At 38.1% G+C, this 14,635-nt stretch overlaps 1 protein-coding gene across 10 annotated transcripts in view; it reads right to left on the bottom strand.

Annotated features, from left to right (window-relative positions):
• Positions 1 to 757: 757 nt before the first annotated feature.
• The window catches only part of MID1 (midline 1), a 243,958-nt gene continuing 230,080 nt past the window's right edge, over positions 758 to 14,635 (bottom strand). For 8 of the 10 annotated variants that reach the window (XM_086880108.1, XM_086880105.1, XM_086880107.1 and 5 more), the window contains 3 exons: positions 7,829 to 7,990; positions 5,604 to 5,811; positions 758 to 4,039 (listed from right to left, as the gene is read on the bottom strand). In XM_086880108.1, the coding sequence (XP_086736234.1) occupies positions 3,691 to 4,039; positions 5,604 to 5,811; positions 7,829 to 7,990 (719 nt within the window). In that variant the 3' untranslated portion in view covers positions 758 to 3,690. The remainder of the gene's footprint in view (positions 4,040 to 5,603; positions 5,812 to 7,828; positions 7,991 to 14,635) is intronic. The other 2 variants (XM_086880111.1, XM_023918362.2) reach the window with 1 other exon arrangement.

Here is a 14,635-nt window from a genome sequence, read left to right as displayed (position 1 = left end):
AAGAATATGTTTTCACCTGTATTTGCAGTTTTTCTGCTTTTCACAGTGTACCCAGACCTGAGAGACTTTTATGCTTCCTACCCTTGGGACCCTCTGCTCACTGAGAGTCTCTTTGTAGAGCAATTGGAAAATGGGGTACCCAAAACTCATAAAAAATAAACTAATGGCAGAAAAAGCAACAACCTTATTGCTCTCTGAAAGCCAGCAATGGGGAAATACAGTAGACTGGAGACAATCTGCTAAATAATTTATGACATATAGCCCATTTCAGAATGATTTTTTTCTCTATTAGGCGTGCATTAACACTTAAAAGTCAAACACATGGAAAATCTTATCTGGTCTCAGAGAAAAATAGTCCCCCACCTTTCCATTTCCTCAAGCTCAACACTACTCTGAGCTGCTACTATCTTCTAAAGAGATTGTGCTATTGTTTGCTGTAATTCTGCTGAACCCCAAATTGGGTTTTAAATACACTTTTGAAACAATCGTTACACCAACACAGGCTTTATATGCCACTTTCATTGCTTGCATCTCAGAAGATTATTCCTCAAAGATCTGCATTTCTTAAAGACAGCATTATACAATGTTACCTCCTTCCTAGTCACAAAACTTTCCAAAAAAAAAGGGAAAAGTCATCATCTAAGACCGCATGCTACATTTGAGTACCATCTTTAATTTTTATACAAGGACTAATTCTTCCCCCCGATTTCAATTCATTACTATGGACCATGCAATATGCCACAGACCACAGAAGCTACATTTTCAAATGGAAATTTTTATTGATTAATCAGGCATTGAATCAAGTATTGTAAAATAAACAGATTTTGTTTGTTAAAAAATGTCCAGAAGAATACTGTTCATAGCAAACTTGTTTCCTCATTGTCATACAGAATACAAAATTGTCCAAGAAACAAGCAAAAAAGGAACACCTGACTAACTGTTGTCACTTTGTATGTGTATATACATATATGTGTGTATACACAAATTACAGACTGTATTTGTGCATATGCTGGTGTGTATATACCCATACATTTATGTACATATATACACAAACATATATGCACAAAGAGTACTGGCTGAGTTAAAAGGGCATTGGAGAAATGTGTCTTAGCTCCAAATGAAGTATTCTGTGTTAAAATAAAGATGATAGAGCAAGGTCTGTAGACAACAGACTATCCTTTTTCCATTGGCCAAAACCATGATCTGTCTTTAGACTCATGCTCTGGTTTTTACAATGAGAATATGTGAAATCATTTGGGACCTCTCCAAATTCATGGTATTATTTTCATCAGGCTCAATCTCTGCCAACATTGTATAACCAAACACTGAACAGTGTTTTCAGTTTATCCACTACTGAAATCAGCTTCTAGATTTATTATTTCTTGCAAAAGAGAAAACACACAGCCTTGCTACATGTACTTTGGTAATTCACTCTTTCCTTTTAGGCAGAAACTTGGCAATAACTCTAGAATAAAAGTAATTTCTTCATGCATCTTTTCTATCACTGCTTTGCATCAGACATGTTCTGTCAACTCATTTTCAAAGTTTTCATACCATCTCAGCTAGCTCCCAAACATCCCAGGCCAGATCATATGGGCATTATGTACCAACAACACTGTACTCAATTTTAAAATGTAATGCTTGTGGACTGATTTACTTTTTTTATTTTGAGGGTATATGTTTCTTGATTATTAATGACACTAGGACAAACACTGGGGTTCACTATATGTACACACCTTGCCTTTTTATGTCCACTTGGGAAAGATCAGTGGCTCCTACCTGTGAACTATGGGATGTTGCCCATAGCTGAAAGCCATGGTATCACCCATGTACTGCCAGATTTTTCTCCCTTTAATTCAGCAGTTAGCAGAGCATGTAAAGGAAAATCAAAGAAACATGGAAAGGCATCTATTTTCTATTAAAAAACCCCAAACAAACAAATGGGCATGTATGTATTCTCCTCATCTTGTTCCTAAATTTTTGATATAATCGTAAGGCAAACTGTAGTAGAGCTTTGTACCTGGAGAATCAGTATTTCAAAAATCTGAAGCTGAGCTTGGGACAACTTTATTTGGACCCATTACTGAACAAAGTGCATTAAGGCATCTTTTTCAAAAGACACCTAAAGCATGGTTATAAATTACTGAGCAAATCTTTAAAGCTGATATTCATTTTATCATTTCTCTACACAGGCAGATTTTCACCACTTGCATAGTAACAACAAAACCATTCCTTTAGAGTTGTCATATGCATCAAGCATCTCCCAAAATGATAATTTATACACAAGCATTGCAATAATTACAAAAAAGCTTCTATCTGTATGGGGTAAGAGAAAAAAAAAAGCACCTGATTCAGCTCTGAGATAAAGTACATACAACCTCTATTGCCTTCACTGAAGCTCTTCTACCAACATGATGAACACAGGGTCTCCCTATGCAGATTTCTACTGCTGCTGAGAGCTTACTCTTTCCTTTTCATTCACAAAGTGAACTGTGCTTTCCCAAACAACCTGGGACAATGATAACTCTGAGCAAACTCCAGCTGCAGTGTTTCTCCACACAGCACATGTAAAACAGATTTCCTTGCTTTGTTATAGACACTACACAGTGTATGACAATGAAACATTTGTATTTAATTTAAAACCAATGGTAAAGTGGTGCATGTCTCACTTCTGAGCTGTTGGCTGGGTTTGCTGTGTTGAACCTTGTAAAATCAGCAATAAGCATTCACATGTCTACCATCAGAACCATGACATCTTCTATTACAATCAATCCTTAAATGATGCTGTGCTTTACCAAATTAGTCTACAGTCAGACCTTGGATTGGCTGTTCTCCTCCAGTGTTGCTGATTCTCAGAGAAGGGATTGGTCTTCCACATCCTCAGTGATTCTATAATGTTTCCCAAAGATGAAAACGAAGCACTGGTAGATGGGAGTATTGCCACCAATAAAATTAATCACCAGATGATTTATCCACTTACATTTCTAGGAGATTTTCCACATGTTTTTTTATGAACTGAGAGAGCACTGCCCTGTGAACAGAAGTAAATTAAACTTTATTCTTTTGCTGTGTTGGCTCCACTTCCTCGCTTGCTTAGTTCTGTTCTTTTGGTCTGCACACTCCCACGTGCAAAGTAGAAATTGGGAGATCTTGCACTTAACAAGGCTGGTAATGAGATCACTAATGTTGGTACAAGTAAAACCTGCAGTATACTGTCTTGTCCACTATGCAGTTTTCATCTTTCCAATTTCCTGCTATTATCCACTGTAAAATAATTTTTTTTTTCAAAAGGCTGATGAAACTTTAATTAACAAGACCACCAATGTGCAAAAAACCCCCCCAAAACAACAAGAAGTCATTTCCCAGGTGTCCATACTAGGCTTTCACTTTTATCTTTTTTTTTTTCTATTTTTATAAATAATTTATAAATCTTCCTGTAAGAGATGAAATACAAAACCAACCAACGAAAACCAACTGAAAAAAAAAAAAGTTCTAAGATATTATTAAAGCCACTTCTTGTCCTTCAGTACAAAATACACAGGAAGAGATTTTCTCTCCTTGTCAGTTTTGCCCAAACTCGGCAGCATTGTCTGGGATGCCACATGGGTTGGCCAGCTCCGGGTAAGCTCCTGGTGGCACGGCCTGGCTGCCCTGGGAAGATGTGTCACCCTACCTTCTGGCTTTTAGCAGTCACGCGAGCTGCTCGGAGGAGTCTAGGTGGTCAGGGATAGGCAAGCCAGTTATAATGGTCAAACATTTATTCCACACCGTGAACGTGGGGCACACTGGCTGGCCAAATGTAATGTCAAAAGTGTAAAGGTGTAGGGAGTTCAAAGCATCATAAAAGGCAAGGGAACCGTTGTCGTAGTCCAGCAAAATCCCGACCCGCCGGAGGTGAGGCGCGGGCTCGATGGGGATTTCTTTGCTGTTGTGCCGCACCACCCACGTGTTATTGCAGCGGCAAAGCACCCAGGAGGCAGAATTCTTTCCAATCCACTCGTGTTTCGGTGCTGACTTGTAGGAAATACCAATAGCATACCTGAAAAACAAAAGAGCATCTCAAGGAAACAAATGCTTCCTGCCATTTTGTCTCTGCGTGAAGTCAAGCCCAGAGGACTCGCTGGAATGCCCCCGCCTCTTACTACTGTGAGTTAAACTCTAATTAAATTATGTTTCACCACAACATCTGCACAGGCTTAATTAATGGTTTTCCCTTTCTCTCTTTTGGGTCTGAGAGGTCAGGGAAGCTCATGGTACTATTTCTAGTTTGGCAGCTATTGCAGTTTTGTTGAGGGCTTGCCTCTGGTACTGAAAAATAAGATTGCTGAGTACTCAGAAACTCAGAATTTAAATCACTGGACCTCAAATTTTCATTTCCAACAGATGAATACAGAGGAATTCATTGGTTTTAAAATACACTGCTATCCGTCAGCTAATCTGATCTCTCCTTGCTCCTTTAATACATGGCCCTGAAGAAGGAATGCAAGGGTAAACATCAAAGGACACATTAAACATCCCCCCACTGCCTCCCCCCACATTTAGCCATTTTCAAATATATTTTGGCAGATGTTGGTGTGGTTTTCAGATTCAAATGAACATTTTTGAGACTGGGTTTCAGGCCAAGTTAAGCAACTGTAGGTGAAGACATTTGCTCTGCAAACCATAATTTATGGCAAGATGTGCAGGGCAGAAGGATTGTGAAAATGTTGTCATTTAACGGATAGTGAGGAAAAATACCTGATTTATCATATATAACTGAAATGTAACAGTTCCTCACGTTCTAGAGACACTGCAGCATTTGTTGGACTTTCAACCAACAGAGATTAATGTGCCATAAGTTTTTTTCCCCATTCCTTAGCACTGGCACAGACAAACAGCATTTTGCTTCTTTGAGACAGTGGGAAATACCTGAAGACCCTACTGATTTTTCCACTCCATTAACTTTCATCATGGTGTCTTTGAATACCAAAGGATAACATCTCTTCCACTGACTAAAGGCCCTCTGAAATACACCCCTGTATGACACAGAGGATCATTCAGAAGTGAAGGAAAGCAGTCTTCTGTTTCCAACCCCTTGCTTCATTCCCTGGGGCACAGACCTACAGCTCTGCTGCTTCATGTCCCCTTCCCAAAAGCAAATCTGACCTCTGCCCCTGTTAAACTGGATCATCAAGTTGTCTCCAGTTTTATTTATTTTTTTTCATAGTGAAGGACAGAAAATCTTTTACATTTAGTAAAGATCACATTTACTAAGTTATCTCTATGTAAACAAAATGAAACTTTTAGATCCCTCAAATTAAAAAAAAATCTTAAAATATACTGTATGTGGGTTCAAAAAAAAAGCAACAACAACCCCAGCTGTAGAGTAAAAGTCCTGGGAGGGCTGCTAAATACGAAGATGCATAATCTGACAGATTTATTTCTGAAGTCCAAAGGTGCTGGAAACTGGGAAAATCATCTGACAAACTTTGAAAATAAGTACTTGGCCTGCTCTTATACTGTTCTTGACGTCTGCTACAGTTCTCTATCAGAGAAACTGTGCCAGCACCTGTGTGGTGGGAATTAGTGATTTTTTTCACATATATATGTATTTCTATACATACCATGTACTCCCGCTTATAACCACTTCCCAGTAGTGCCGCCCGCTGTCGATGAACACGTTGCCAGCTACTCCGTAGCTCCCTTGGCTCGTGAATCGCTCTGGTGTGTGACTCTTTTTGGATGAAGTTTCATCCCGTTCCACTGTCAAGTTATCATGAGACACTTTCAATTTTCTATGAGCAGATTTGGGGTCCAGTTTAAATGGCTGACCTAGAGATGCAGAGACAAAGATGACAGAAGAATGGTTTGGCTTTGATTTTTAAAAGAAGAGTGGATTAGCCAGCCTCTAAGAAGCCCACAAGATTACATAACCATATTAATTTCCTCCTCTCAAGCGTTCTTGAGATAGACTAACCTATCCTGCTCCCTGCAATAGCTAGTTTCCATTGCATTGTCAGTTTGCTGTCAACTTCATTGTGCACTAACTTCCCCGTGTCGATAATCCCTGAAAAGAGCCCTGCATAATCATCATGTCCATTATCTCTGACCTAGAGGTAACCAGAATACTCTAATTCTTGCATGTAATTGAAACCAATATACATGCTAATAAAGGTCTGAGGGTTGCTTTTTTCACAGCATATTAGATTTAGAATAACTGGTGTTTGATTAATTCTCTAGGGATAAAGCTCCATAATAACATCTTCATCATTCCTACAAAATGTATTATTTCAAATCCCACAAAATGAGTTTGAAAATAAGAAGCACTAGACTTCTCTCTTTGTTCACTGACAACTTTATTTGTAACAAGCACAGTCAACAATTCAGGATTGCTTTGGAGGGATGCCCATGTGGTGTTGGATACTGTGCATTAAGAGGAAGGAAGTGAACTGTAACTTGGTCCAAATAATATGGTGCAATAACATTAGTCAGGCTGTTGCTCTTGGCAAGTATCTTCGGCTATAGCACAAAGTTTGTAGACAATAACAGGAAGCTTTCTGGTAAACCAAACCTTGTAGATATATAAAGCCCACCACAATTCTGACAGGCTTGCTCATTGTGTCAGGAAGCAAAAAGATCATTTACCTCCACCAAGAGACAACTAGGAAAGTGCAACTCCACAAGTGGTCCAGCAAAGCACTTTTCTCTCCTTACCGTCATGCATATCAAGGGGAAAACACGTAATCAGAAGATCTGATAGTATGCACAGAAAATTTAAATTAGATCTCTCATGAAGCCTGTGTGAGGCACTGGTACATGTACTTATAAATAAGATGTAGACTGTTCAGGGTTATCTACTTTTGCAATGTGCATTTAGCTATGTATTATGACCAGATTTAGAATAAACCCATTGGAAAGTATCTGGGGACTCTTTCTTACTGCTTGGCAGCAGTGTCCTAACCTCCCACCTGCCTTTCTGACTGCTTAGTAGCCTTTGTGTGCTGGAGCAGTATCTGAAGGGTGTATCTCTGCACCAAATTGTGTCTGGTCACATCACACAGCTTGACAGCAAACAGGAGGAAATCAGGAAGGCGCATGTGCCATTCTCTTCAGACTCCTTCCTGTGCCACTCACTATCGTCCCTCTGCAACCACCGTCCCCTACAATAAGCAGGCTTCAGAAGATGCACAAATCCCAGTGTTTCCTTCCCAGCCCTCAGAGCTGCCCAGGATGACTACCTGACTGAGGGATTAGCTGGGACAAGAGGGAAAAACAGCTGAAAGCTAGTCTTAAAATTGCTATTCTACATCTGCTAATAATTTGAGTAACCACTGTTTTTTTGAAGTGGGATCTCTGACCAGTCTATCACCTTGCTGAACTCCACAAAAAAGGAGAGGATTGAAGCCAAGTAGTTTTCTAATGTCCTAAAAAAGAGATAATTTTTGAGGATAAAATTGGACTAGCAATTATCTTATGAACACTGCACAAAATTAAAATGTTTTACAGCAAACATAAGGAAAGTTTTTGCTTTGTAGAGGAAAAATAATAGAGAAGATATTAAAACAAAACCACAAAAGTGCATTTTCAGCCACTTCACATATGATGGCTTCGTTCCTATGTGGTATTTCCAGTGACCAAACTACACATGTATCTCTCAAAAAAAAACCCCAACATATTTTCTGTACTACAGAAGACTCAGGCAGTCTTGAATTATGTTAAATAAGCGGCTCTCATTTGGGAAAGCACTTTAAAAGAGCTGAACTTCTCTGTTCTCTTGTGTCTTCTAAAGATCAGACCTAAAAAGGAAGGCCAGAAAGAAGACTTTGTGCATCCTGATCTGGAAACTCACTGTTTGTCTTGAGCTTGCCAGGCTCGCTGCTGCGGCTGCCAGCCTGATTAATGGCCTTGACAATGAAGATGTACTTGGTGCCACTCTGTAACCCGTGCACCGTGTAGTGGTTTTGTTTGATATTAGGAACAATCATCCAGCTGTCGGCTGAGTTGCATAAACCTGCAATTATGAACAGAGCGCATCAGTCATAACACACAAAACACTTTGTAACACAGGGACATTTAGAGCATTCCCAGGCACCCAACAACCAATATGAACTTCACTTCTGTACCTTTTAAAGTGTTGTTACATTTACTGAGCCACTACTTAAAGCCACTAATTCATTTTATCAACCCACAGCCAAGGAACCTTTTAAATTCTTGCTATGTGAAGTGAATCATATAAAGTGGGCATTTAAGAAATGGCTCAGTGGAGACACTAGCAGTCTGAGATTTTTCATATCCCAGCACAAGGCATTCTTTATTGCTTAAGAACTGGAGGATTATGGAGATCCCATCAATCTACTGTTTGGATTAATGAACTCAGCTTAAACCTCAGAAAACGAACATAAGCAGTAAAGCCAGGAGGGCTGGAAGGCACCTTTGCTGACAGTCCCCAGGTATGCATTCTTCAGAACCTGAAGCAAAGCATGGGAGGCCAAACAGGGTAGAGCACGGGCTTCAGGGAAACCTTTGGCTCTTGCACTTCAGACGTTGCCAGCAAATAATCTAAGCCAGTAAATTTAATGGATGCAACATTTTGATTTATGTCCTCATGCTGAGATGCCAGCTGAGAAAGAGCTGGAAAATTTTCCATTTATAAACCTTTTTTGGTTTATATTTGGTTTACTTTTGATGCCTACCACAGAACTATAATACACAGTAAGTAAGTAAAAAAAGGGAGTACCAATATCATAAACAAAACAGGAAAACACCCTATTAAAAGAAACTTTTCAATATACATAAGTTTTTCCTACTGTGATATAAATGCAATGGCAATCAATCACCCATACATACAGTTCTATCACTGTATATTTGGAACAACTCCTAGTCTAATGGATTCCCCAGACTTTTATTGTGGATATTTACATAAAGAAAAAATGCAACATTTATGAAGAGTATATCTATTCACAGCATTTTATATGGTTATACAGCCAGAAATAGATAGATGTAAATGGAAGTGTATGCATGTGTGCACATATATAAGGCTGGAAAACTTAACAGAGAGAGGATTGACTGGATTAGAAGCCTGACAGACTTCTTGGCCTCTGTCTTTATTGGGCATAGAACACATTATAGAAACTGTTGTTATTTACAGACAGCTTTGAGCTTTTAACTAATGTTCTACAAGCAAACCACTCGTGAAGGCAATCTTTTAGAACTCAGTAGTAATTCAGCTCTGCATATCAGACAATATGAAAACTTCATGTAAAATAAAATTTAAAGGCTACTCGTTACAAAACCTGAAAGAAACAGATCTGTGACACAGGTTTGCAGACTCATAGACAATTCATGGCCATACTGCAAGATTCCTTCCTAATGTAATGTGTGCTTTTCGTAACACAGGATCATTAGAAACAGAATTTAAATTCCAAATTTCAGTCTAAGTATTATGAAGTTTGTGGCGCAAAATTCTCTTTCATTACAAAGCATTTTAGAGAGGCAGGCAGAACAGAGAGTGATCCTGCTGTGCAAATGGGTAACTGTGGCAGAGTTTCAGGTTGTATTCATACTATCTTGACACCTAATGAAGACCTGCAATGCCTAACCTATTTTTCTGGACTCTGAGGAAGGGCAGAAATCAGTAAGTAGTTTTTTTGATTTCACCAGGTGTGAACATCCTACCAACCACACATGCCTCTCTTTTCTAATCCACAGAGGAAACCTAGATGACCAGCATAGGTGAGATCTCTAATTTTAGCTGTCTAAAATGACATGAGTCACCCATCTGTAGATAACTTATATTTATATATATGTGCATGATTGTATAAAACAATTTTCTGCCTTTCTCATGAAGAAAAAGAGACGCATTTCATACCCTGTGAAAACTTGAACTGGGCCCAGTACTTGTAGTGAACTGCTTAAAGCAACATCCATCCATGTCTTCTCTCACTGAGCCATACACACCAAATTATATTTATTTTTTTTAGGCTGTGTGTGAATGGGTTTCTTATGAGGAAGAAAGAAAATAAGGAAGCAACTTCCTGACATAAAATATTTCCCTGACTGCTCAGAGGAAATCTCATCTTTTCCCAATTTGCCACAGATATTAAACACACACTTCTGTCCCTGAACTACCACACTGATTTGGCATTGAGACCATCCCTTACTGTGCTCATAGGTGCTATTTCAAAATAATTTAAAGTATGTTAAAATTAAGTTAAGGACTTATTTATTTATTTGAGGATTTAAAAGGATTAAATATGATCAAGGAGTCTTTAACTAGATACCTCTGATGGGATACCAAATAACATATGACAATAAGTGGGATGGATACAGACAGTGCTCCTAGAAATGTCTTCTCCAACCACAATCACACTTGGAAAGCAAAGTCCTGTGGTATGTGTGTGCTGTGTATAAAGTGACCATTATGCAGACACAGAAATGCCCAGTTTTTCTAACTCATCTAGAAACTAGTTTTGTATTATTCACTACAACTCTCTAATGGGCACATTTTTAAGACTTGCATTACAGTTTTTATAATACCCTCCAGAGACTGATTGCTCCTTAACAAAATATTGAACTTTGATCCAAATAAGTATTTAAAGGACAGTAAAGGTACTGTTGCATTGCTATGAGTCTCCTGTGGAGTTCTTCCCCTTCTCCTGGGTATGTGGATTTAAATATACCCAATAATCACTAAAGGCCTTACCTACCCTAAACTCTCTGCACAGTCAATAGAGAGAGTCAGAAACATCATGTTTGACCTGACTCATGTTCGAGAGGAAAGCTCTATCCTCTGATCACATCTTAGGTTTCTTTTCTTTGTCCTTTCACTCTTAGGCATCCCAGACTAGTGAAGTGCAATAAATGTTGGATATGCAGTGACTGACTTGGTTACTTTGCTCGACAAACCTTGTTGTCTTAACAAGCTCAGCTCTTGCCTATGCACCAATGGGCTCAATGATATGTTCTTGTGCTCTCTGACTGCAAACTCTTTGATAACAGGCTTTAAATTGTACTTTGATTCAAAAATCCTGGGAATGAAGTATCGATGATGCCAAACTACAAGTCCAAACTCGTTCAAAAGGGAAAATAGTTATTAGTGGCAGCCAAGTTAAGCTTTTATGTATAAAAGAATAATTTGTCACTGCATCAAAGGAATTTATCTCCAGTTATGCCCTGTCAGGACAGCCTTTCTTCTCTGAATACAAAAGAATATGATTAAGGAAGTTCAGGGAAATGAACAAGCAGCCTGATCACACTGGCATCCAGGGGAAGTGTTTGCCCTCTCAGTTCCCTGCCGGTGGCAGCAGGTGAAGTGGAAAAGCACACATCCCCTCACTGGAGCAACAGCAGGAGCCAAGGGTCTCCTATTGTACCCGCTCCTAATCCAGGCTACATTCAGGTTTCTTGTTCCAAAATCCCAGGGCTTTTCACAGGGTTATGCAGATGGTAAAACGATGTATTTTAAAACTGTAGCCTACAAAAATGAAGAGAATTTAAATTACATCCTGGAATGGTGCAGTGAGCACAGTGATGTCCGTACAGGATGTTTTCAAAACAAGTTTCTCAGAGTCTGGAGGTAATAATTTGTAAAGCTATTTCCCTGGTGATGGCTGTTGATGCACTTTAAAAACAGATGGGGAAAATCCCAAGGTGTAAATCCTCCTAAAATTTACACTGATAGATTTTAATAAAATATATTTTCTTGAAAACTGGAAAAGGAACACAAAAGTCATGGGAAGGTTATTTAATTTCTTGAGTATTTTAATTATTGTAAAATGTTTTATTTAAATAAATTATTACCAATTCAAATTGGTAGAGCAAATAAGGTAGGTGAAAGTAACAGATAGCTCTCCACCCTCACTCTTCATTCCCATCTGAAAAAAAAAAATATATGTAGGATTTCTGCAAAACACGTTGAATTTTTTTTAAGAAATACATTAGTTTTACACTTTAAAAGATGCAGAAGTTTTCCTGGTTTTATCCCAAATTTAGTGCCATTAAAAATTCTCACTAACTTCTCACAAAAATTGTTTGGTGAGTCATAAATTCACTGTTTTTCATGGAAGCTTGGGCTTCTAATTGTCTTAGGTACCTCCAAAAACTTTTATCCTCTCTCAAAGGTAACAGTAAAAAACAGTGAAAGGGTTCTGACAGTAGTACATTGTACCCTTTACAGAGTGATTTTTTTAGAAATTAGACTGTATAACTAATTAACTCTGATTTCTTTTACCACGTAAGAGAGAATGATTTATTGCTTTTTGTCAAGAAGGGAGAGATATACTTTTCCTGAAGGGTCTTGTATCAGAGCTAGAGAAACATTTGAACCATCCTGAAACACACTATAACAAATCCATGATGTTAAAAAAGGGCATACTCAATGAATACTTGAAAATCTATTGAAATGGGATAATGAAATTATAATGAATGTTAGTTAGCTAGTGACAAAGTAATTTTAAAAGCTTTTACCATATTCAGATTGCAGGTGATTAGCTGCCTCTCAGAAATGCAAATGTACAAATGGTATAACTTTGAGAATAACTGATTTAGTAAAAGCCTACTTAATCTAAAGCTCCGTATTGCTCTTATGCAGAGCAGGTCTGCCAAGCATTTAATATCCAAGAAGTTTGGCCACATTTGGAAATAATCTTTCCTGTATGAAATAGGATTCAAATGAAATACTCTATTTGGACCTTGGCCATCAAATGTTAACTTTCCAATTTTTCAGTTAATAAAAAAGAATATAGTTGATTATGTTGGATAGAAAATATACTAAAAAAACATAGTATTGCTTGTTTTTGTTACTGAATTCTTAGCAATCTCTGGGTGATATATGCCTCTGGCAGGGGAAATGTACTGTGAGTGGAAAGTGCAGTCAGGCTGGATATGTGGTTTAAGAAACAGATTCCAAAATAACAGCCTCCATTAGCACGGTAGGTGGGTATGTATGCAAAGTGATTCCTCTTGTCTCCAGGGAAAGAGTTTGTTGGTTTAATGCAGTACTCCAGCTACTCCCTGGTGGCAATTCATAGCTAAAAGACACAGAACTGAAGTCAATCTATGAGCCTGTTTACATTATCTGCTACATGCAACACACAATACCAATGGAAATTTTTGGGATGTGACAGAGAAATAAAAATATGGTTATGTGCAACAGCATGCATATGCCATAAATAGGAACAAATTTTTTGCTAACCCAGAGTCTAAAACAGGATTTTTAAAAAAACAAAACACAAACCTATCTTCAATTCATCAAAACATGAAGGCTGCTGTGCAGCGCCTGCTAATGCCAGTTTCAGTGAGAGTAACTCTCTGTGTTCATCAGCACTACCAAGGTACACTGTGATACTCTAAGAACAGCCTTGGAAAGCCATTTGTAACAGGTGTGATGTTAAATCCTTCTGCAAGATCAAGAATATAATGTAACAAAGTGAATAAACATCCAAGCAGTGTTCTGAGTAAAATGAGGACGGGATTGGCAGGGCAAGAAGAAATGGTCTCAAGTTGTACCAGGGGAGGTTTTGATTGGGTATTAGGAAAAATTTCTTCATGGAAAGGCTGGTCAAGCATTGGAACAGACCATCCAGGGAAGTGGTGGTGCAATCACTCCTGAAGGCATACAAAAGCCCTGTGGATGTGACATTTAGGGCCATGTTTTAGTGGTGGACTTGGAAGTGTCAAATTAATGGATGGACTCAATCATCTTAGAGGTCTTTTCCAACCTATGATTCCATGATGATAGTGGGAAAATCTCCAATACCAGTATAATTTGGAATTACCTGGGACAGTCTCACATTTTAGAAACCCAGGCAGATTTGTAGCATGTTGGCAGGAAGATCACCATTGGAGGTGGTGAGATAAAATAACCTGAACTTGAACATAAATAATGAGATTTAAAAAAAAGCTTTACAATATTTAGGAAGGCCTTTCACATATACTTATACATGCATGTATTTAATTTGGGTTAATATTACAGCTTTCAATTAAACTAGGATATTTGCATAGGAACTAGCTCTGTCAAAAAAAAAAAACCAACCCAAAACCAAAAACCCAAACAAAACAAAATGAAAACAAAAAACCCCACAAAAGAGCCATTCTTTCATTTTTTTCTACTTTCATTTAAGGTCTTCAGAGCATTTTGTAAACAAAGTTTCTTACAGTGTTAATTTGTTTTCTCTTCAAAGTTTTAATTACTTATTTTTGCAAAGTGATAATATGAAAGTTCAGACTGCATACTGAGCACTTCATGCTATGCTTGAATATTATAATGCATCCCTGAAAGCAGACTTATTGATACATGTTTCGCAGATCAAAGCTTTCACCTCCACATGGGAAACCTACAGTACAGCCTAAAATAGAAATACCTTGTTATTTATTCACTAGTAAGCAAGGAGTAAAATCCCACATCCCAAGGCTGTGGAAATGGCACACCTTTTGCTGCTGCCATGTTCATACATAACGACAATAATTGACTTGTACAGCATAAAGCCATGGATGAAAATGGACTAGAAAACAAGCAAAAAACTGGCTCATCATTAAATCCTCTCTGCTTGGTAGTGATTAATCAGGGAAGGTTTTCCTTCCTTATCTACCTTGCTTCAATTTTTGCAAAATTGCTATTATACTTTTTTATTATCCAGCTTGCTTAGATGTAGAAGCA

This window comes from Cyanistes caeruleus, chromosome 3, assembly GCF_971803275.1.
Source record: "Cyanistes caeruleus chromosome 3, bCyaCae1.hap1.1, whole genome shotgun sequence".
Classification (NCBI taxonomy): Eukaryota; Metazoa; Chordata; class Aves; order Passeriformes; family Paridae; genus Cyanistes; species Cyanistes caeruleus.
The sequence above is the reverse complement of the archived record's forward strand: the minus strand, read 5'-3'. Positions and strand labels throughout refer to the sequence as shown.